Source organism: Corvus kubaryi, unplaced genomic scaffold (genome assembly GCF_017639235.1).
Source record: "Corvus kubaryi isolate FWS band 111438036 unplaced genomic scaffold, C.kubaryi_AGA036_p1.0 65253, whole genome shotgun sequence".
In the NCBI taxonomy this organism is placed as follows: Eukaryota; Metazoa; Chordata; class Aves; order Passeriformes; family Corvidae; genus Corvus; species Corvus kubaryi.
In genome coordinates, this window is record NW_024581872.1 from 1 (window position 1) to 23826 (window position 23826).

The following is a 23826-nucleotide window of genomic DNA, read 5'->3' on the forward strand; positions in this document are numbered from 1 at the left end:
TTTCTCATCTTAGCCGGAAAAATGCAGGCAGTATCCAAGAAAGCCTCACAAATATTTCAGCAAACCTGTGCTCTCCTGTGGAAAAATCTTCTTCTGGTGTGGAGGATGAAGGCCAAAAGTTTTCAGGCAAGTGTCAGTCCTTCCAAAGGGAAATCAGGATTTCCACTACAAAGTATTTTCACGCTGCATTGTTTTTGTGTGAGGGGATATGAGAAGGCTCAGCTGTGGTTCCCTGGGAAATGTCAGCAGTTCCTTCTTCCTGTGACACTACAAATGTGCCTCGTGACAAAGCTGGCTGCTTGCTTTTGGTTGTTGATCCTGCCCTGTCCAGAGGAACACAATGTCCAATTCATGGCTGCAGTGTCAAATTATCCACAGACCTCGCTGGCTCCGGGACTGAGAAAACATGTTTTCCATCTGAAACCTTCCTCAGATTCTAAAACCATCACACCTGTGGGACAGCTCTCCCTCATGCCCAGGGAAAAGGCCGGAGGAGCTGGACTGGGCAGTGGGGTCGGAGCAGGGTTAGCAGGGTCCTGGAGGAGCCTCCCCACAACAGCAATTCCCTGGGCTGCCCTTCACCTCTGCATTTCCTTCCTTCCCTCCAGGAATGGGTGGCATCGCTGGTTTTCCTCTACATCCTGAGGGACTCAGCAGGTCTGATCATGTACTACCCCACCCAGGAGTTCCCCTACAAATTCCTGGGGCGCCTGGACGAGCCGGCCTTCAATGCCACGGGGGTGACACTGATGTACACCCCTGCAACCAACACCACCAGGAGAATAATGGCCAAAGTGGCTTCCAGCTCCGCACTGAGGGGTAAATGCTCTTAAATCCATGTTCCAGCTGCAGTGTCTGAAGTGGCCCTGACCCACCCAAGTGGTGGGGAGGGACAAGAGCATTTGTTCCACATGGTTTTTGAGGGAACAAATGGTGGTGATGCCCATTTTCATTGTTGCCTGAATAATCAGAGTTTCAGAGAATAATCAGAGCTGTGCTGGTGTTATTCTTTTCTTTTTTTTAAATATTATTTATCTATTCTAATGGCAGGTTTAATAATAGAAGAGATGGAAAATGAGAAAAAAATGGAAGAAAAAGGAATTTTGGAGGATGAAACTATTGGTGTGGTTTTTAAGGATGACTTCTCCTACACTCTCAGATTTCAAATGGGCAGAGCGGTGTTTCCCAATGAAGGCTTTGAGCACATCGGTAACAAAATAAATGAAAACACAGGCTTTGATTTTGCTTTAAAAACTGTTTAGCTGGATTTCTGTGCTGCTGTGCCGCCCCAAAGGGATGGAGGCTGCATGTGCCAAATGGCTCAAGAAAGACAGGAGTTAACATTTGAGGGTTCGTGTCTGTAAAAGGAAAAAAAAAATCAGAGAAAAAAGTTTGAAGAACATAAATGTCATGTACAGTCAGAGAATCAGAGAATCCCAGAATGGTTTGGGTTGGAAGGGAGCTTGAAGATCATCCTTTTTGTCCCTCTCCCTTTCATACCTTATAACACATCAAATCATGCCTGGAAAGGAGAATTGTGTGTGCATTAATGTCCCTCTAACATACAGTGCATGGCCAGAGATTTAACACATTAAAAGGTAAAAGGCTGAGTAAAACCCAATCTTGATTTCCTGACACTTGGGTAAAACACATTTGCAACCCCACGTGTTATAAGCACAAGTACTTATATGCACAAATATATGGAAAGGTATTCATTAATATTGATTAATTCTTTTTAAAAATTTGTTTCCCCAACAGAAACCTGCTGGGATTTTTCAGCAAGTCACTGCAAAGTTCCTCTGTACTGGTATGGGGGGTTCCTCTCTGTGCAGTCCAGCATTGATGCAGCAGTCATAGAAGTAAGTGTGCTCGTGATGGAAAATACGTTTGCTGTTCTTTCCAGAGTTCTGTGTGAACTTAAAAACCAAACAGTCAGACAAAAACCAAGAAAACCACCAAGCCAGTTGATGTTTCCATCCCTAAAAGTGTCCGAGGCCAGGCTGGACGGGGCTTGGAGCAACTTGGGATAGTGGAAGGGGTCCCTGCCCACGGCAGGGGTGGAACAAGGGGATCTTTAGGGTCCCTTCCAACCCAAAGCATTCTGGGATTCTGTGATACTCTGATTTTTTGTGATCGTTAACTTCTTAAATACTTAGTGTAATTCAAACTTTAGAAGAATGACAGATCATTCTCATGGCTTGAGGCAGTGAATGGAACAAGGATTTAATAGTGTTTATTGCAAGTCAGTACAAAAAGATACTAAATCCTGGTTATTTGCTTATAAACATAACCTTATTACTGACAAACTCATCATTTTAATGCTTATAACCCCCTGTCTGGTCTGATGTTGACTGTTTCACTGCAAAAATGACATTAATGACTGATTTCTTTTCTTTAGATGAAAACCAACCACTCTGTCTGGAAAGAAATGAAGTCAATCACTGGAGTTCATCTGAAAACCCCCATGATGAAACCTCTGTTTAAACTGGATTACCTTTGGTTCATCATCTGTGCCATATTGAGCTACTGCCCGTACATGCACTTTTTATCAGTGAAAGTTCTCAAGGAGAAGAAGAAGCTGAAGATACTGATGAGAGCAATGGGTCTGCAGGATATTGCCTACTGGTAAATCTCAGAAATTAATCTGTAATTACAGGGATTATTTTATCAACTGTATGGAGCAACCTGGCCTGGTGGGAGGTGGCCCTGCCCATGGCAGGGGCTGGAATTAGGGGATCTTTGAGGAACCATTCTGGGGTTCTCTTTGCTGGGGGACCTCTATTTCCAAGCCTGTTGCTCTGAGACAGGTTTTTTGTAGTTGTTTTGTTGCTCTTCTCCCACCAAAAAGGAAGAGGAGCCCTCCTCGTGGAGCAGGGGTATGTGTAGCAGGGTTCTGGCTGTGGAGGGGTTGTTTGCCTTGTGGATGCACGCAGAAAAAGTGAAGGAACAGCAAATTCTGGAGAAACCCCTAAATGATGAAGCAGAGGAGGGACACAGGGTCTATCCAAACAGGCTTCCTAATCCATCTGGGCATGAATATTTCAGATGGTTCAGAAGAACACATGGATAAAAGGTCCTGGCTGCAGATTCTCTGTGTCCCTTTGCTGCCATCGCTGCATCTGCAGAGATCTGGGCACATGCAAGACCTGAGCTTGTGGAAGAACTTCTTTCCTGAGCAGTAACCAAGCACTGAACAGGCTGCCCAGAGAGGGTGTGGAGTGTCCCTCACTGGAGATACTCCAGACCCATCTGGACACATTTCTGTGCCACGTGCTCTGGGATGACTCTTTCTGAGCAGAGACGTTGACCCTCTGTGTCCCTTCCAACCTGACCCTTCCTGTGACTCTCTGGTATTTGCAGTCCAGTCTGGAAATTGTAAATGGGTGGAATTACAAAATATTTGAATTAAAAACAATTTGTCTTGTATTGGCAATGTCAAGGCAAGTGTTGTCATGCTCAGGAACAAAAATAACTGTGCCTTCCTGTGTAGGTTATCCTGGAGCTTGCTGTACACTGTGTACGTCTCCATCACAGCCAGTCTGCTGACCTGGGTCACCCTGAGCGAAGCTTTGGATCACAACAGCTTTTTGGAAGTGTATTTTTTTTATTTCTTTTATGGCACGGCATCTGTAAGTCTGCTTTTGTATTCTTATATGATGCACCCTTTTTTTTCCTGTCTCCTAATTAAAATAGCTGAAAGACTGCAGAGTTTTCTAGGGCTGGTGTTATATGAGAAAGTAACAAAAATACATTGCTGTGATTTATTGTTATTGTTTGTAGGCTATTATATCAATCCCATTACATTTTGTGAGATTCTGACTCAAAATCAGAGGAAAGAGAGGTGCTAAAATGAGGCTGGGAGTGATTTGTCTGTCCCTATAAAACTGCCCTAAATCTCAGAGCTGTCTGCTAAACAAAACATCTGTAGGGAACAACTGAAACTCAGCTGGATCTCTAATTTTGTTCCTATTTTCATGTTGGTTTTTTTTAATTGCAGCAGAAATGCATCCTGCTAACTATTGGTTTTCTCTGCTGCAGATTCACTTCACTTTCCTGCTCAGCTCGTTGCTAAAGCAGCCAAATATTTCCAGTTTTGTGGGATTTCTCCTTCACATCCTCGTTGGGTCACTGGGCTTTTTGACATTGTTTGAAAAACTGCCACGGGCTTTGGAATGGATTTTAAACCTCTTCAGTCCTTTTGCCTTCGCAGCTGGTCTTTCAACGGTATGTCCAAAATAAAACCAGTGCTCATCACAAAAGCTCAGCCCCCAAAATTCTGCCAGAGAACAGCAAAACCCAAAATTTGCATTGCCAGAACAACCCAGTCGCCCCCCTCCACTTTAGATGCTTTTAAAAAGAAAACTTGGCTCCAAAAAATCTGTGCTAATTCGTGGCAAAGATGGTTGGACACTCAGCTGCATCAGGAATTTTGCTGCAACAAATTTAAATCTCTCTGAAAGGACGGCAGCGGTGGAACGCGGTACCAAGAGCTGCAGGAACTGGGAGGGCTGGAAGTGCTGCCTTTGCAAACAGCACGTGCAGCTCTCTGTAACTTCTGCTTGATTTGAAATTCAGCTTACTGAAGCATTTCCAGGGCTTGTGGTCATCATAAACCCTTTGCCTCCTTAGAAACAGTGTCGTGATCACGAGTGAATTGGGTTTTTAGTGAAAATGGCTGTGATGACACAGCAGTGAAGTGTTTCTGCCTGAAGGAAATGTTGCATCTGAATTGTGCTTTTTTTTTTTCCCCTCCCCTAGATGGTAAAACTAGAAAAATATGGACCAGCATTTAGCCCAGAGTTGTACCCTTTCTATAACCTGTACCTCATCCTGAGCTTTGACAGTGTCTTGTATTTCCTGCTGGCCATCTACTTTGATAAGGTTTTGCCTGGTGAGTGAAAATGTGAGGGGAAAAATGCAAACTTCCTTGCTTTTTTTCTACAATTCTCTGCTTTTTAGGGGAAAAGTTACCAAAGGGGTGGTGGGAGGAGAGAAAACTGTAACCCTGCAGTAAGGCACTGAGATCCTGCTCCAACAGCCCTGGCCACGGGGGTCGGAAGGATGTTGTAGGACTTGATCTGATATTTTGGAACCAAAGAGGTTGTAAATGGATTATGCCCCACCTGCTTGTACAGATATGGACAACTTAAACTGCAGAATTTATCAATTCTTTCACTCTGCTGAAGTTCACGCTCTGCAGCTACCGGGGAAGCGCTCCTGGGCTGGGCATTTGTCAGAGTTGACAGATGGAAGTTTTGGGGTTGATATTTCACCTTCTCTGTCTCTGATTCAGGCAAGTACGGGGTCCCACATCCTCCTGCCTTCTTCCTGAGACCCTCGTACTGGCTCAAGGGCAGCAGTGGGTACATGGGGGTGAGAGCTGGCAGCAGCCATGACCCGGTTCTGGCCAGTGACACCGAGCCAATGCCACTGGGCTTTGATGGGAAGGAAGCCATCAGGTAAGGAACTCCTTTGGCATGGAAAATAGAGCTCTGCATGGGTTGTTTGGCTCTAGAGAGCACAGCCACGCTGCACTGGTGAGTGTGAGGCTGTCAGCTGGCATTATAGATAAGATGAATGCAAATATGTGAAAGGGAGGGGTTGTTGAGTTTCATCCCACTCCAGAGCTGGATTTGAACATTTATTGGATGTGGGGCATCCTCCAACTCCCTGCCCTGCACTTTCCTCTCAGCATTGAGTCTGTTCCCTTTCCCCATCATCTTTAAGCAGAGTGTGCTGCATAAAATGCTGCTCTGTCCATCCTCACAGGGCTGGGTGGGCTCGTGGCTGGTGCTGCCTGCTGGTTATTACCAGAAAGCAAACCAAAATCTGCCAAAATAATAGCTAGGTCATCACTCTAAATTAAATAACCACAGGCTATCTCGTTCCCTCGAGCCTCCTGCTTCATTCTTAAGTGTTCCTCGAGTTTGGCTTTGAAACCTTTTAACAGCTTTTAGAAAAGTACAGGACCTAATCCTGCTTTAAAGGCACCAGAAATGAATTACATCGAGTGATTCCTGTTACAGGACCTGTTTGAGGAGGAGGTTGGGAAATATTCTCCCAATAGTTTTCAAAGGTTGTTTTGAGGCAGAGGAAACAGCCCCAAATTTTGATTCTAAAAGTAATGGCTTGCTTGCTTTTCTTTAGACTAAACAATATTAAAAAAATATACAAGAAGAACAACAAGAGCACTGAAGCTTTAAAGGGTAAGGAGAGGCTTTGTAATTCTTTTATTCGTTTTTCACTAGATAAGAGCCCAAAGTGTTTTGAAACGTGCTGTTGGCTGTACTGAATTCTGCCTCTGGGCCTGTTCAACTGCATTGTGCAATGGTTATTTCTGTTGGGGTAAATTACTGGCAAATTTCTACCAGGTCCTTATCTCCCTGCTCCCGCCAGGAAAATCACTGTTTATTATTTTTTCCAACAGCAGAGGTCTCCTTAAAAGCTGTGTTTTTGCAGTGATGAACCACTCTAGAAATCCCCTCTCAAACCTCCCTTTCAAAATGTAAACTATTTTGGGCAAACTCAGGATTTTATGGCCAAAATTGCTGTCCCTCCTTGAGCTGTGTTCTCCAAGCGCTTGCCAATTCAAATAGTTGACACAGTAAAGTCATGGGGTATTTGTTGAATGCCTTTAACAAGAACTCCAAGTGAAAATATCAAAAATGAAAAATATTAAAATATTAAAAGTATCAATATGGCCTCAAAAGTTGATACTGAGTGGAAAAAAACAAACAAACACAACCTGAACAACCCACAGGAAGACAAAGTGGTTTTTTAGAAAGAAAATGAGGTAGCAAAGTCTGGCTGCTTTCAAGTAAGTCTTGAAATCTCACATGTTGGAAAATCTGAGGGCTCTTCTCTTCCTGAGGACTATTTCTTAAGCCACACTAAAATAAAATGTTATGAACTTCGTAGAAAACTGAAGTTGAAATTCTTTAGACATTGAAGATAACACATTTGTTCCTCCAATTCAGTCAAGACATGATTCCCTTCTAAGCTTAGGCCTAACTCCTGCAGAACCAACCTGTGCTTTTGGATGTGGTTTTGCCTCTCAACTTCTAAAGAAATGTCACTTCTCACTTCTGTCACCTGTGGGAACAGCTACAGGTCCAAGTCTACTTCTCACACACTTCCATCCTACTGTTGTCCTATTTTTATTCCAGGTTTGTCCTTAAATATCTATGAAGGCCAGATCACTGCACTGCTGGGTCACAGTGGATCTGGGAAAACTGCTCTGTTAAATGTGCTCAGCGGATTTTCCAAGCCTTCGGCAGGTAAGATCATGGGCCTGGATGCTGAGGAGGAGGAACTGTTCATTTTTTCAAGTGTAAGGGGGAAATATACAAAAAACCTCCAAGTTTTCCCTAAGTCATTTGTGCTGTGTTGTTGTCAGGGCAGATTTCCCCTTCAACACGAGCTCCAGGGATAATGGATCCCTTATGGATACGCTCATGTGTGCATCATGCACAGATGGTCATTTGTCCATCTGGATGGCCTGGTGCTTTCCATGAGCTGCACACCTATAGGAAATAAGTTTTCTTTTTTTGGTGTTCTGAAATATTTTTGAGGTGTATTAAATCTTTGGACTATCCACTTATTTTGCGTTTTCATTTCTTTAATTTTTAATTTAACACTTGAGAAACATCCATGGTGCCATAATTAATGTCAAATGTTTCATTCATCCCCCTGTGCAGGTTCTGCAATGATCTACAACTACAGTGCTTCTGAAGTGTGGAATATGGAAGGAAGGCAGGCAAAGGTTGGGATTTGCCCCCAAATTAATTTGCATTTTGAAGCCTTAACAGTGAAGGAAAACCTGAGAATTTTTGCTCACATCAAGGGGATTCAGTGGAAGGAAGTAGATGAGGAGGTTGGTATGTGCTTGTCAGCCACTGACTTTTCTTCCGTGTCATCTTGGGCACTTTGTGCTTTATTTATAAAAGATGATCACCTGCATCTTCTTCTGTGGAATGACAAGAAACCAAATTGAGTGGTAAAGTAGTTTTCCAGTTCTTTCTTATGTCATTAATTAAAACTCAGATTTTTCTTACTTGTCTCAAAGCAAAGCCATTTAAAGTAGGTAAGTTTGAAATCTTGAAGTTATACTCTCCTGTAATGTTTGTAGCCATTTAGGAATTAAAATGTGCCCAGTGCTTTGGAAATCTGATTCTTGTCTTCGTGTGCTCCCAAGGTGCAGAAAGTTCTCATCATGCTGGACCTCACCGACGTTCAGAATGTTTGTGCTGATGCCCTGAGTGGAGGGCAAAAACGAAAATTGTCTCTTGGAATTGCAATTTTAGGGAATCCTCAGGTGGGGACCAGTCGTGTTTATGCACACACAACGCGTACACTTTTGGGGCATAGCTTTGTGTTTTGACTTGGCACAGAGACTGTTGTGATTGTCCCCTGCCATTCCAAGGCTACTGACCCATTAATTCACTTGCTGGAAGGATTGGGGAATCTGGTTCAATTAGCCCCATATTTTGAATTAGAAGGGTGGTAATACTGCAATAGGAGAAAGAGCAATAAAAATGACCAATACTTGAGGATGCATTTTCTCCTCTGAGTGAGATCATCAAAAGCATGAAATGCATGATGCAAGCGTGGAATTAAGCCAAGTAAACACAGCTTGGAGTTGGGGAGCTCTGATCTCATTGACCTTTGCAGGTGTTGCTCTTGGACGAGCCCACGGCGGGGCTGGATCCCTGCTCCAGGCACCAAGTCTGGAGCCTGCTGCGGGAGCGCCGCGCCGGGCGTGTGACACTCTTCACCACCCACTCCATGGAGGAGGCTGATGCTCAAGCTGGTGAGCCCGGACTGTCACTCTGGGGGGCTGCAAATGAGGGGTTTCCAGGGCAGAGCCCATGGGTGGGTCCTACTGGGACACAATCTGTGCTCGCTGGACACGCTTTGTCTGATTGACCACCCAGCCTGAGCTGGGCAAAGGCAAAAACTGGGCTGATGTGTCCCTCCCAGACTTTGCTCATGCTTCTCTTCAGGATAAATCACTCTTCTTCAGGATAAAAAACTCTTCTTCAGGATAAAGCACTTCCCACGTTATCTGGATATGTCTCTATGTCAGTAAAACTCGGTTTATTTTTCTGGATTTCACTTGACTTTATTTCCCATTTCTGTATTATTCCTGTGCTGCGTGGGGAATTCTCCACAAGCCCACAAGAATGCATAACTAAAAGAATTAACCAGGATACTTAGGAGAAAGGCAATGGTTTAAAAAAAAAAAAGGACCTTCAGCACTGGCCTGGTTTCACTCATCTCAATTTATTATTACAATGTTTGCTGAGTTCAGAAGGAGCAGAGTGAGGTCAATCTGCTGCACTCTTGTAAATCCCCCTAAATCCTTTGTATCCCTTCCTCCTTAGATCGGAAAGCTTTCCTCTCCAGTGGGAGATTACAGAGTGTTGGCTCATCTCTCTACTTGAAGAGAAAATGGGGAATTGGCTATCACTTAAGGTAAAACTTTTTGGTTTGGTCATCATTCTTTTTGTGAAAAGCTTCTCATTCTCGTGAGTATTTTCTTGTAGAATCTGTGTTTCTGTAGAGTTTGTATTGACAGTAATAGAAATCCTGACAATTCATTTTAGAAGGTTTTTAAGGCTGCCAAAATTTCCCTGCATTGGACAACAAGCTGCTTTTCTTTGGAACCCAGTCCTGAAAGCTCTGAGTGAGCAGCTAAAATGACTTTGCAACCTCCTTTGTAGCTGAAAGGGGACCAGAGTGAGGTGATCTGTGGTGCCAGAGTGACGTACAATGGCTTTGATGCAAAGTTGTTTTTCTTAGGATTTTGATTCCTGAGTTCTTGGTTTAGCAGCACTGTCCAGAATCATAATTCTTAACCTCAACCATCTCTTGCATGCATGGCAAAAACAGGGCCACAGCAGATGGCTCTGAAAATTCCCACTGAAGTTCTGCCCTGTTTTGGAGGTTTCCTTATGGAAGAATCACCACTGGCTTTGGACTCCAACCTGATGATGCACCCATTTTTTTTCTTATTTAACATTATAACAATGGCGTTTTTTAAACAGGATGCACATAAATGACCTGTGTGACCCAGAGCTTGTGTCATCCGTGGTCAGACAGTACATCCCTGATGCCGTGCTCAAGGGACAGATGAGGGATGAGCTGTGTTTTATGCTGCCTCTGGAAAACACTGACAGCTTCCCAGGTAAGAAACCTGTCGCTGTGCCAGGGTTTCAAAGGGAAACCCAGTGGTGGGAAAAGCAGAAATCAAAGTCACTGTGAAGGGAATAACTATATTCCTTGGTCCATAATGTGTGGGATTGGGAAGCTGCATAAATACCAGTCTTACAGAAAGCCTGCAATGCACATTGTAATTTAAATAATGCAGATGGAAAAAAGAAAATCCACCAAGTAATCTCTACAAACTAAAATCCACTGACCCTCATCTGTTTTCAGGATGGCCCATGAAAACCAAAACCACTGAATTTTTCACTACTTACCTCTAAAGAGCACAATAAACTCGTGATGACTTTTAGGCTGTGGGGATTAATGATGTGAATGCTGGAACATCCAATCTTAATTGGCTGAGTTTGTGCTCAGCACCAGCCGTGGTGCCTGCGCTGAGTCTGGCTGTTTCTCCTATGCAGATCTTCTGAGCCACCTCGAGAGCAGCCTCTTGCAGGGGGTTGTTAATTATGAGGTGACCAGGACAACCCTGGAAGATGTTTTCCTGAAGCTGCAGGGTGAGGAAACCATCGATCCAGAAGGTAAAGCTTTGACTCCCTTTTGCAAGCATGGTATCCTTAGAGTTCCATATACTCATATCTTGTAATTGAATATCTAATAAATTTCTGCTAAATGTGAATTTTGGTAGGCCTGGAGTGGCAGTTGTATCCCAGTTGTCTTCAGTGAGGAATATCTTTTTGGAGAAGCCCAAATGATTCCATCTTGCCTTCCCAAAGGCTTTCAAGCACAAGAATTAAGGCTGGTGTTGGATGGGTATTTACCTTTGAAGGGTTGTGCAGCCCCAGCCAGGAGGTGGGAAGGCATAAAGTTTGCAGAAGGCATTTCCCAAGGCCAGTGAAGATCTTGGATGTGTTGCCACACCAGCCCAGGTTCAGCCAGTCTGAAATCACCAATATAAATTCTATTCTGGATAAATTTTGGCTCCTTTTCTCTGCCCTTGTTACTTTCCTGTCTAAAAAAACATAAAAATCAAGGCGTCCCTCTGTTCAGAGCAGAAGATCCTTGATGATTGTTTGGGGTTAAAACGTGTGCTTTGAAGGCTCTTTGTGGGTAATGCCATTTCTCATGGTGAACACGCAGGAGATGGAGACCTCGAGGAGAGGGATCAGGGCCTCCCGGTGTTTTCCAAGCGGGGGATCCTGGCCATGAGTGGGATGATGCTCTGGAGGCAGCAAGTGTGTGCTGTGATGAGAATTCGCCTCCTAAGACTGAAGCATGAAGGGAAGTTTCTCAAGGCCATGTAAGTACAGGAGCTCCCACCTACCCTGCAGCCCTGGAGAGGCTGAGGGAAGGTCTAAATACTGCTGGAGATATTTGGAAGCAGAGAATTAGGTGGGAAATGTTTCAAAGCTGCAGAAATAAGGGCGGCCTGAACTTACTGGGAGAGCTCTGCCTCGCTTAAGTTTTAAATCTCGCCATAAATCACACAATTACTTAAAGGTGGATTTCCCCTGGCCTCACTTACGGTCTGTTTTTCTTATCCAGATTGCTGTTATTTGGAACATTTATCCTTCCACCACTGATGGTTTTAATGCTGTTCCATCTGTGGCACAACTCCAGCAGCTGGGAAATCACGTCTAGCCCCTATTTTCTTCCCACGAAAGAGAAAATTCATAATAGGTCTACAAACCTTCTCATCTTCAATGACACAGGTGAGGAACAACGTGTGGTGGTGACTCACTTTCTGCACCAATGTGAATTTTATTATAATTGACAGAGCAACCTTGCAAATGCCCCAAATTTATAAAGGAATGTACATTGGGAGGTGTTTTCCTTTGAGCAAAAGCAAATCCAGATTATGTGTAAAAGCAAATCCAGATTATGTATAAAAGAGTAATGAACCCTGCAAATTAAAAAAAAAAGCAATAAATAAGCTAAATACGAAGCATATATTTTGTTTAGCCAGTTTAATTAAAATAGAAAAAAATATAGGAAATATATATTTGCTTAGAATCTCAATATTTGGGGTATTTAACATACCTCTGCTTTGCAAGTAAGAACTTGTTTATATGAAACTGTTTATATTTAAAGATAAACACCCTCTAATGACTCTTAATTTCTGTCCTTGACTTGATTTCAGGATCAGAAATCGAGGATTTCATTGCTGCTTTGAAGACTCAAAACATAAACCCAGAAATAGCTCTGGAGAAAAACATCACTAGCCTTCCAAATTATAATGGAGCTATAAAAATATCCCTGGAAGGCAAGGTGAGAGATATGTTTTCCTTCTTTCATCCTGTACATCAACAGGACTTTCTGAAAAGCATTTAAATGAGAGAAATAAACACGCCAGAAAAGGGAGAATATTTTTTTGGCATAATAAATAATTTCAGTAGTGCTGCTCACACCTCTCAGGGACATGAAGGAATTTTGTTTTGACATCTTCAGAGCCACCAGTTCACAATCATGTGCAGCCCAGAACCCATCAACTGCTTCCCTGTGCTCATGAACATCCTCAGCAACACCTTCCTGAGGCTCTTCAATTCCACCGCGCGCTTCCGCGTCTGGAGCGAGCTCTTCTACACGGTGAGTCCTGCCTGGCTGGGCCAAAATTAACTGGGATAGCTGAAGGGATGAGGATTGTACAGCTTGGAAAGCTGGCTGGGGGAGCAGGTTCCAAGGGCTGGGGGCAGTGGTCCCACTGCTGTTGGTTTCTGGGGGTGTTTAATGATGATTCCTCCTGCAGGTTCTGTGGGGTTTCCATACTGTAAGATATTTAAGTTTGTGCTGTGTGGAGAGAATTGGGTTTGTTCTTGGAAAAGAGAAGTTTCAGGGTGACCTAACTGTGGCCTTCCAGTCCCCGAAGAAAAGATGGAGAGAGATTGTTTACAAGGGCATGGAGTGACAGGACAAGGGGGAATGGCTTCCCAGTGAGCCAAATTGGTTTAGATTGGATATTGGGAGGAAATTCTCCCCTGTGAGGGTGGGGAGGCCCTGGCACAGGGTGCCCAGAGAAGCTGTGGCTGCCCCTGGATCCCTGGCAGTGTCCAAGGCGGGACTGAATGGGGTTCGGAGCACCTGGGATAGCAGAAGGTGTCCCTGCCTGTGGCAGGGGGGATGAAATGAGCTTTAAGGTCTCTTCCAACCAGGCCGTGCTGATGAATATGGTGGGAATACAACAGTGATCTCTGCACACCCGACCTTTCCTCAGCAACAAAAAGTTGGTCTCCATCCTCAACAATTTACAGTAATCCAAATTCTTTCTGCAAATTCTAGGATGCTAAATGTCTTGGTTTTGTTCTTTTGGCCTTGTTTTCTGTCCTTAAACACAACTGACTTACCATTAGTGTTCTTGCTCACTTGTATGTTCAACCATCTTATGAGCATCGAGCCAGCCAGATTTTCCCTGGGCAGCTGTCGATTGTGGATGATTCTGAATTTCTCCCCACAGGGAGAAAGCCCAGAGCTGAAGCACTACATTTTTTTCGGCTTATTCACCTACTTGCTGGTTTTGGCTGCTGGCTTACCTCCTCTCTTTGCGATGAGCAATGTGGAGGATTACAAGGTAAAGAGCACGAGCTGCAGGTGGTCGTACACAAGGAGTGAATGCGATGCAATGTCTGTGGAGAGCACCAGTGGTGAGGCCCTGGCACAGGTTCCCAGAGAAGCTGTGGCTGTCCCAGCCCTGCAAGTGTCCAAGGCCAGGTTGGATGGGGTTTGGAGCAACCTGGGATAGTGGAAGGTGTCCCTGCCCATGGCAAGGCGTGGAATGGAGTGATCTTTAAGGTCCCTTCCAACCCAAATCATTCCATGATTTCTGGGTAGGATGGTAGAAGAAAATCAGTCAGATGAGTACCGAAAGTGCACTTCTCTGCATCCCAGGGAACCAGCTGGGGCTCAGAATAATTTGGGTGTTGATAAAGATTTTGAGATCAGAATGATCTTTCTTCCTCCTTTTAGGAATGACGTGGTTTTAAACAATAGTCAAACCAAGAACTGGAAGTGCTCGGAAAGGAGAGGAAGGCTCAGCCAGGGAAGGGAGGAGCAAAGGAATAGAGAAGGAGCAGGAATGATGTTTTAGACTTCCCCTTTTCCCATTTTTGTTGCTTTTGCAGCTCCAGGCTCGCTCCCAGCTGCGGCTCGCGGGGCTCTTCCCCTCAGCCTACTGGTGTGGGCAGGCTCTGGTGGACATCCCGTTCTTCTGGAGCCTGATGTGCCTCATGTTTGGGATCCTGGTGCTCTTCACCCGCATCTGCCCCTTGGAGGCCAGCGCTGTGCTGACCCTGGTGAGCTCTGGGCAAAATGGGTGGAAATAACTCCCTTCCCTCATTTCACAGCAGGATTTGGCTTTAAAGAGTTTCTTTGCAATGGACTGCTCTGGGCAGGTTTTCATATATGCACAGGCACCTCCTTGTCACTCACTGCTCTCTCTCTCTCTAGATCATTTGCCTCTTTGGTTATGGAATATCTCTTGTCCTCTTTGTTTATTTAATGGCCTTCAAATTTCGCATGGGACGAAGCAATCGTTACATTTGGTCTTTAACTTTCATTTTGGTAAGTGAGGAGCATCTTCACTCTGAAATGTTTGATTTACACACCTTGCCACTTGGGGCTTTATTTCAGATTTACATCAATAAATTTCAATTTATATCAATATTCAGCAAGACAACCTGAATCACTGACAAATAACCAGGATTTTTAGCAACAATACAGTAATACTGGAAATAGTTTTTCTGCTTTATTCCAGGTGAATTATACTGCTTTTATGAACAGTGACCATCATGAAACACTTTACTACATCTGTATGCTGCTTCCTGTGTTTCCACCTATGGGCTGGATCACGTTCTCGGGACTAGTAAGCAAAACAACTCCTCCTAAATTCAGTAATTATCCTAATAGTGCAAACTGGCAAAGCAAGAGGCACTTCCCAAATTCCCAGCCAAAAAGAGAGAGTGAGAAAAGAAAACAGGAAAAGAGAAGTTCCAGGCTGGGGAGTGAGAGAAGAGGCCAAGATTTAACCTGTTAATCCTCTGTTTGATTGGGATATTTTTCGTTTGTTTAGTCACAAAGAGCTGCTACAGTGGTTGTATTTTGGCAGCCAGGGTGGCATGGGAGGGGAAAGGGGTGGAGTGGGAAAACCAGGGGGGAGGAAATGAGCTGGGAGAAGGTCAAAGAGCTGGGAAGAGAGAAGCAGTGACAGAAAAGGTTGACCTAACCTGACTGATTTGAGGCCCCTCTGAATTCCTGTACCCAAGGAAGCCACAACCCCTTGAGGCAGCAAGAACCAAAGAAAAAAAAGGCAGATCAAAACTCCTTTATCCCATCCCGAAGAAAAGCTGAATGTCCCTACCTGCCACACGTGCTCTGACCCTGCCCCGAGACACACCATGCTAAGGAATTTTCTAATTGACTGATCTCCCTTTCTTCCAGAATTTCATCATATATAATGATTACAGTGATTTTGAAACATCGAATCACATCTATGTGCCTGTCTTTACAGTAAGGAGGGGTTTGGAGATGCTTGCTTGGGCTGGGATGACTGTTCTGATGCAGTGAGCTTGCACTGGGCTTGTAAACTGTCCCCATAAAGAAAGAATGGGTTTTGTAGTCAAAATTTCTCATTAAGTGTTGGCAGGGGAGGCGAATTCCAAGTAATCGTGGACTTGTGCCTCGTGTGGCCCTTGGATGCCGCAAAAATGGGGCAGGGGGTTAAGTGGAGCTCATGTAGAAGGCAGAGATATTATTAATAAACTGATCATTCCAGTGCTGCTTCTACAAAAGGATGATGTGACCTCCCATCCCACAGGATGTCTGTTGGGGTGCAGCTGGATTATCTGGGCTAGAAGTGCTGTAAGAAGGCAAGACTTTTGCAAATAATCTGCATATCAGAGTGAAATGTATGCAAAGCATCAATTTAGCTTCTTCCCCTTTTCAACCTTTTCAACAGCTGAAATTAATGAGATAGGTTCCTGCATCCCTTTATAATTAAATTAATGGAGTGTGTTGTTACCTGGTCTCCATGCAAACCTAATCAATGTCTGGTTTTTAGCCGTACATCCACTGTGTGATTTTTGCTTTCCTCCTGCGCTGTTTGGAGATGAGATATGGAGAAGCAATTACAGGATTTGATCCCATCTTCAGGTGTGTCCCAGGGGTTCCTTGTGAGCCACAGTTATCCCAGTCTGCAGGGTGGGCTCAGAGCTGCACAGCCAGGCAGGACCTTGACAGCAGAAGCGAGAAACATCATGTGTGAAAATTGTTTTTCAAAATGTGGATAAAGCTCATAGTTTTAGTTTTTTCAATGTTCTTGAGAGAATAAAAATTGTGATTTCAGCTTTTTTTTAAGGTTCATAGCTGAGGTTTCAGGAAAATTCCCTACAGGGGGCTAAATTATAGATCCAAATTGAAACACAAAGATTTTAACTCCTTTTCAAAGGTGTCAGTGTTGCTCCCAATAGGATGGAGACTTTCCCTAAATCTTCATCAGGCTGGGGTTGTCTAAGTGCTGTCTGCTTATCTGTCACCAACAACAAGTGACCAACCGCCTCAGTCACATGGGAAAAGACTTGTAAAAAGTATTTAATTATCAAACATTACCAAGTGTGGGGGTTAAATACCCGAACTGGTTTGCAAACCTGCCACGTGTATTTTAATTCTCCTTGAACAGATGATTGGCATGTGTGCAGCAGGGAACCAGTCAATAATTAAAGATGAAGGAAAAGCTAACACTGGCCTTTATTTTCTCAGCCATGCCAGTGGGGTGTAGTTTTCCCCCCAGGAATAAATATTTGAGCAAACACTGTCTGTGGAACAGCTCAGTGATCCTTGTGTGTCCCTTCCAGCTCTGAGTCTGTGAGCTCCCCGAGGTCAAATAAATTTTGTGTTTCGTTGGCGCTGCACTGGGGAAAAACTTATAAACACAAACCTTTCTGGAAGTGATTCCCAGTGAAAGCATCTCTCCTCCACTCATAGGATCCAGCCGAGGAGAGTGGTCACCCAGCAGAACAAGGACCACCCTGGAGAGGAACCGCCCGAAGTGCAGGCAGAGAGGGACAGGGTGCGGAGCGCGATGGCCTCGCTGCAGCAGGAGGAGGTGAATCCAATCCCAGCCCTCTGGATCGTTTCCCTTTTCATTTTCCATCATTTTCATTCTCTCCTCTGCCTCTGCTTTCTTGGCTCATGCACTCAGATCTTCTGTGTGATCTCACCGTCCAGCCCATGGTCACCCTGGCACCACAAGGACTTTAGCTGGCACCATTATATTTATTCCCATTCTGCTTGTTTTCCCTTTTTTTTCCCCCTCTGTTTCATGGCTTTTTAATTTAGAAATTTTCTCTTTTTCAAAGTCCTGCTTAATAGTAAGAACAGATCAGCTGTCTCGTGGGATAGGAGGAGAGTTTTTATTTCCCTCTTCATATCTCCACAGGACTTGGTTGTTGTCAACAGTTTGCGCAAGGAATACGAAGTCAGGACAGCCACTTCCATCTTTAAGAAAAAGAAGAAACTTGCCGTCAAAAATCTCTCTTTTGGTGTTAAAAAAGGTTCAAGTACTTCGCTGCACTCCCTATAATATAAATGACTAAAGTCTAAAGTGACAGTCTCGTTTGGAGACAGTATTTCTATTAGAATTTTCTTGTGGGCAACCAGACCTGACGCTCTGGGCTCCTGCATTCCAAGTTTTAATTTACGGGAATAAAACAACCCTTTGTCCCACTGTACTTTTAGATATTACGTAGAATACAGGGGAGAAGTCATATCAACAATAAATATTATTAACAGTTGTTGCATATTTGTTCCAGGAGAAGTGTTAGGTCTGTTAGGACCCAACGGAGCTGGGAAAAGCACAACGATAAACATGATTTCTGGAGGTGTAGCAGTGACTGCTGGGGAGGTAGGTGGCTCCTTTGGAGCAGCTGCAGAGATGACCTTGATGCCTTTAAAAGTTAAGGATGCGATAAGGCAAACCAGCAACATCTCCTTACAGTCAGGGGATTTATGGATGTTTATGTACAATTTGTGTGTCCTGGGTATTTACCCAGAGCTGAGAAGAAAGTGTTGATTTATGCCAAGCATAAATTCTAGTGTTCAGCAAAGTCAGTGTTACAGATTTAAGAGTTTGAGCAACAGCAGATCTTCAGCTGGCATTGGAAACCCATTGCGAAATGTCACAAGCCCTGTAAGAAAAGTTGACATCTAAAAAAACCCAAAAATAACACTCTCCATAAACAGCCTTGCAAAACCAGGAAATTGAAAACGAATGTGAGCAGTGCTGGGCCAGTAACAACCCATCACTTAATTATGTGCAGAATGATTAATGGCATGTGCTGGGGGAGGGGAAATGCCATTGCTGTTACAGATTTGGGACTGAAGGTTGGAAATAGAAAAGTGTTACTGGGAAAAGACAGTCTGATGTTGGTAACATTACCCAAAGTGAAAAGGCAGATGGAGCAGGATCACCCTGCCCATGGAGCCACACAGTGACCACTCACAAGTGGCTACTGACCCCACAACTGCTTGGCTTGTCCAGTTGGACGGGGCTTGGAACAGCCTGGACTGGTGGAAGGTGTCCCTGCTCATGGCAGGGGTGGGATGGGGTGAGCTCTAAGATCCCTCCAACCCAAACCACCCGGTGATTCTGTCACCCCACAACTACCGAGCTGTGTGTGTTGGTGCAGGTGCTGCTCAGGGGCCATGATGCAGCCCCCCCATGCCTGGGGGCCCTGGGCTGGTGCCCACAGAAGGACCCACTCTGGCCACACCTGACGGTGCTGCAGCACCTGGAGGCCTTTGCTGCTGTCAGAGGGATGAGGGAAGAAGATGCTGCTCTTGCCATCAGCTGGTAGGAAGCAAAACAATCTCATCTCTTTGTGGTCCCTCCCTCCAGAGGCAGGGAACCTTCCAGCCCAATCACTCTGATTTTATAGTGTGGGGAAGGGTTTCTCTGTTAGCAAACCTGCCTTGTGTGGTTAAGAGACAGCACCTTCAGTGCCTTTCACCTTAGAGAGGTGGCTTCTCCTGATGAGGTCTGCTATTTTATACTGTTCTCAATCACTTGTCAATGAAGACTGTAGCCCAGGCTTACCTGGGAAAATTCAGAAAAAAAAATTCAAACTTGCCCCAGTTCATGGCCAGTTCCATGAATAACTCATTTCTCTCATTAGCTGCACTTCCTACCTTGAATTTCTGCAAAAATTCCTCAATTTACCATCCAAGCTGGGAGCAAAATCACCAAGTAGCCCAAGGTGATGGATATCAACCCAAACATGTCAGTGTCTGGTTCCTCAGCACCCTGACCACAGAGTTTGTACACCAAGAGGTCATTCAAGGCTTTTCCCTTTCCATTCCCCACAGCACAGGAAGGGCCTTGGATCTCATGAAGCATTTCAAGACCCCTGCTAGGAGTTTATCTGCTGGAGAAGCCAGAAAGGTGTGTGTTGTTTTTGTCTTTGCTACTTGAGCAAACCCTGCTCACTCTTCCTTGGACGTGGTGCACAGGAAACCTTCAGCTGAGTGGGTTCCTGGCATCATTTGTTTTCATCAGTACCTTCTGAATCCAGCCTGGCAGGATTCCCACCCACCCCTCTCTTTTCCCACTCTCCTGCACTGTGTGTTTAATAAGTGCTAACCACAAATTGGATTTACAATCATCTCTTCACGCCCCACCACTTACATCTGCCAGTAAATGGGATGGAAAACCACTTTCACATCTTTGGCAGGCTCAGGAAAATCTGATTTTGAGAGATTAAAATGTTAACTGAGAACACCTAAAGTGGGGTTTTTTTAATCCCTGTTCCTCCTGTACTTTGGAATCAAGAGCTTCAGCTTTGAAAAATTCATGGGGATTAAGATGTACCAGTTTTGCAAGTAAATAAAGGAGCCCTGACATCGTGTTATTCCCATTCCAGCTGTCTTTTGCTCTGAGCATCCTGGGAGACCCGATGGTGATGCTTTGGGATGAGCCATCCGTGAGCCTGGACCCCAAAGGGCAGCGCCGCATGTGGTGAGCAGCCCTGGCTCGGCAGAAATGGGAGCTCTGGACAGATTGAACAGGATGGGCCTCACCCTCCCTGTTGTAGGAACTCTTGGGCCATGGTGACGGAGTAGATCTGTCTTTCCCCTTTTTCCTAATGCCAGGGGATGGGGAGAACTTGCTGAGCTCCTCACTCAGCTGGCAGCAAGCCCTGTAATATAATGGTCATTAACATACTCCCAAAAAATCTCAGTAGACACCAGCTGAACCCATGTGTTTGGTACAAAAGACACAAATTTCTGTTTTCTTCAGAGCAAGAGAAAAATTGTGGGTGGTTCTCCCTTTAGGCATCCAGCCCTGGGGTTTGCTTTAGCTTTCCATCACCACTTTACACCGTCAGTGTAACACTGGGGGGACGCTGACATGACAAATTGCAATATGGCATGGGCGTCCACGTCATCTTTAAACGAGAAAACTGAAGTCTTTTAAATAGTTGTCCACTTTTAATAATTTTTAAAAATTGTTTCTAGGGAGGGAGACATAGACCAGGAGATTTTCTGTGGCTCTTCCCGGGAAGTGACTGTGATCCCTCTGTTCCCAGGAAAATGATTCAGGCCTCCATGAAGAGCAAGGAGAGGGCAGCCATCCTCTGCACGCAGTCCCTGGAAGAGGCGGCGGCGATGTGCGACCGCGTGGCCATCCTGGTGTCCGGCCGGCTCCGGTGGGCACCGGGAGCAGGGGGCTTAGTCTGGGCGGTTGTGGGGTGTGTTTGGTTTCTTTAATTCTTAATCTAATGGAAAATACTGGTTTGGATCCTCCCCAGTGTGTAACAGTCAGTGTTGTGAGGAGGTAGCACAGTATAAACTGATGAATAAGAGGACGTACAGCTACTCCTCAACACCAGCGATTGATTTATTTGCTGGTTATGGTGGTTTGAGCAATGTTTTCCCCCCTCTGCAGGTACATCGGTTCCCTTGAGGATCTCAAAAGTAAGTTTGGCTCAAGTTACCACCTAGAACTCAAAATGACAGACGTGGGGCAAAGCGATGCTGTCCACACCGAAATGCTGAACCTCTTCCCCCACGCAGCTCGGCAGGAAAGGTCAGTGTCCATGTGCTGCACACCAGCCTGGATTTGGGCTGGGATGCTCTTTTCCTGCTACTGACCTTGCTCAGGGATTTACCTGGAGCACAGTTACCCCACAGACCCCCCCAGAATTTGATGCTGAGTCACTAGATGAAGAATTCATTTTTTTATTACTTTTTCAGGACTTCTTCCTTGCTCACCTACAAGATTCCAGTGGCAGATGCACTGCCTCTGTCCAGGTCTTTCTCCAAGCTAGAAGCAGGTAAAAGGAAACAATCAGTTAAATAAGGAAATCACTTAAAAATTGTTTATATGGATTTGGTTTTTAAGGATGCTTTCTCTATCCCTCTGCAGCTAAACAGAATTTCAAGCTTGAGGAGTACAGCTTGTCACTGAACACTTTGCACCAGGTAGGCTGATGCAGGAGCTCCAGGTTGGGAACTGCCTGTGGAAAAGGAAGAAATAACCTGTGACCAGCACAAAAACAGCCAGTCCATGGCAATGATGAGGTTGTTTCCACTGTGTCCCGTTGCAGGTGTTTGTAGACCTCACCAGGGATGCAGAGGAGCAGGACCTGGAGGTGGCATCCAACGGGGCTGTGGAGCAGAGACCCCTTCACCCCTGAGTCTTGGAGCCCCGGTGGGAAATATTCCATGTATTTCATTGGTGTTACTGAATTTCATCAGTGCTGCTGACACCTGTGATCAGCTGCAGCCCCAGCACTCCATTCCCCATGTCACAACACACACACCCTGCAGGTGTTCTTCTGCCTCACAGAGAGAAAAAGAGTTACTATTTTAATAAATAAAGCCTTTATCCTTTGACAAGCTGCTGCCTGACATTCATCTGTGCCCCAGCTCAGACTGGCTCACGGAGATTTGCTGTGCTGAGGAATACCCCTGTGGAATGAATTCCTGATCCCCAGGCTGTGAGGGAGACTGTGGCTGGGAAAGGGGGTTCAGTCTCTGGAGAGAATCAGGAGCAAACCCTGGGAAGGCTCTGACACCTCACTCATCCATGGCAGGAGGACACCAGGTCTTTGCCTTGCTCAGTCCCGAGAATCACCCATCTGGCTCGTGGAATGTGGCCAGCAAAGGTGCTGATTCCTGGGAGAGAGGGGCACTGGGTTGTATTTTGACCCAAAAAGCTGCTCTTGCTGTGAGTTCCAGCTCAGGCCAACTTGCCCCATCTCATCCCCACCACTGGGGCCAGGGACAGAGGAAAGGACTCAGCAGTGGCTGGATAAATAAAGGGAAAACTGGCAGCTCTTATACCATCATCTATTATTTAGGATAAAATAAGGTGTGCTTTGACCCGAAGTAGTGCTGAAGGAGGACAGCAGGCTGAGCCTTGCTTTGGTCACTGGGAAGACGGGGGGGGCTTCTCACCAGCACCAACCCCTGTGGGTGCCTGGGAGGGATGGGGGAACTGGTGGGGAGCTGAGGGCAAGCACCAGGAGCCTGCCCCGTCTGAGCAGACCAGCATCTCCTCTTAGACACCTGCCTGCCAAGGCTAAAGAACAAATTTTAAAAAACCAAGAATAAATGAAATAAAATAGGAACTCCCTGCATTCAGGTGTTTCCCCCGGTGCCCCGTTTTCCGTCCCCCAGCACCCTCTGGGAAAGGCTGGGCTGGGGACCCGCTGGAGGCCAGGGGCAGTGCCATCCCATGGGATGGACACAGCAGGCAGGGATGCGGGCAAGCAGGTACCAGCAGGTGGCTGCCGTGGCTCACAGATGGGCTGCTCCTGCCAGGAAAAGTCCCCAGAGCAGCCAGCCACCCTCCCAGAGTTGTGCTCTCCACGTGGATCTCCGAACATCAGCGCTCTGCCAAGAAGCGGGCAGGGAGGAGTCTCTGAGATTCCCTGGCTGGAACCTGGCATCTCCACCTCTCCGCCTAACGGCTGGGTTTTCTCCTTTTGCAAGGAGGGGAGGAGAAAGTTTGGGCATCCAGGAGATGTTCTGGGGACAGGCCTTAGCTTCATCCTGTGCCCTGACTGACTGACCTTGGCTGTCGGCCTCCGTCTTTAACAGCTGAATGGGATGTAGATCTTAGGGGTGGTTTTTTCCTGCTGGGCAGAGCAGCGGGAAGCTCATCCAACTGCTCCACTTTTCCAAGCCCAGCCCCTGTCCCAGCTGCTCCTGCTCCCTCCCAGCCCTGGTCCCTCAGCCGTGATGAGCCCAGGGATGCTGCTGTGGGTGACGGAGGGGCAGCCACGCTCCACAGCCTGGGGCGAAACCAAACCCATCCCCTTTAGAAGTGCAGAGTTGGTCAGGAGAAGCTTATTTTAACGTTTCCAAGATGCTTTTTAGCTGGAAGAGCAGTTGCTATCCAGCAGGCAGCACTTCTCTGCTGCTCCTGCTCTGTGGCTGATGCCACGGGAACAGTTTGCCACTGTTTGTTCCCCCGGCCCGTGCCGTGACATCGCTGTTGACTTCAGCCCCTCTTGCTGCCCTGAGGAACACAACAGAGTTTGCCAGAAAAAGGATTTTTGTGTGGTTTGTTGTGGGGCTTGTTCTTCTTCTCTTGGCCACGACTCAAGAATGTCCTGAGTTAACTTTTCGGACAATCCGCTCCAGCGCCTCAACAGCGATGTGCTCTGT

At 45.7% G+C, this 23826-nt stretch overlaps 1 protein-coding gene across 1 annotated transcript; it reads left to right on the forward strand.

The window, feature by feature from the left end:
- The first annotated feature begins 11 nt into the window (after positions 1 to 11).
- On the forward strand, positions 12 to 22050 carry LOC121673164 (ATP-binding cassette sub-family A member 9-like). Its single transcript, XM_042046252.1, has 38 exons — positions 12 to 126; positions 609 to 819; positions 1051 to 1209; positions 1759 to 1859; positions 2399 to 2625; positions 3491 to 3629; positions 4039 to 4224; positions 4759 to 4891; positions 5294 to 5459; positions 6148 to 6206; positions 7167 to 7277; positions 7698 to 7873; positions 8195 to 8314; positions 8671 to 8809; positions 9384 to 9474; positions 10047 to 10186; positions 10629 to 10748; positions 11308 to 11467; positions 11713 to 11879; positions 12308 to 12435; positions 12616 to 12753; positions 13619 to 13732; positions 14283 to 14453; positions 14608 to 14721; positions 14915 to 15022; positions 15598 to 15666; positions 16217 to 16308; positions 17140 to 17260; positions 17594 to 17708; positions 17967 to 18058; positions 18843 to 19006; positions 19519 to 19594; positions 20073 to 20167; positions 20739 to 20858; positions 21098 to 21238; positions 21406 to 21485; positions 21578 to 21633; positions 21759 to 22050. The coding sequence occupies exons 1-38, from the start codon at positions 22 to 24 to the stop codon at positions 21846 to 21848; spliced, it is 4794 nt and encodes a 1597-aa protein (XP_041902186.1). The 5' UTR covers positions 12 to 21; the 3' UTR covers positions 21849 to 22050.
- Positions 22051 to 23826: the final 1776 nt, after the last annotated feature.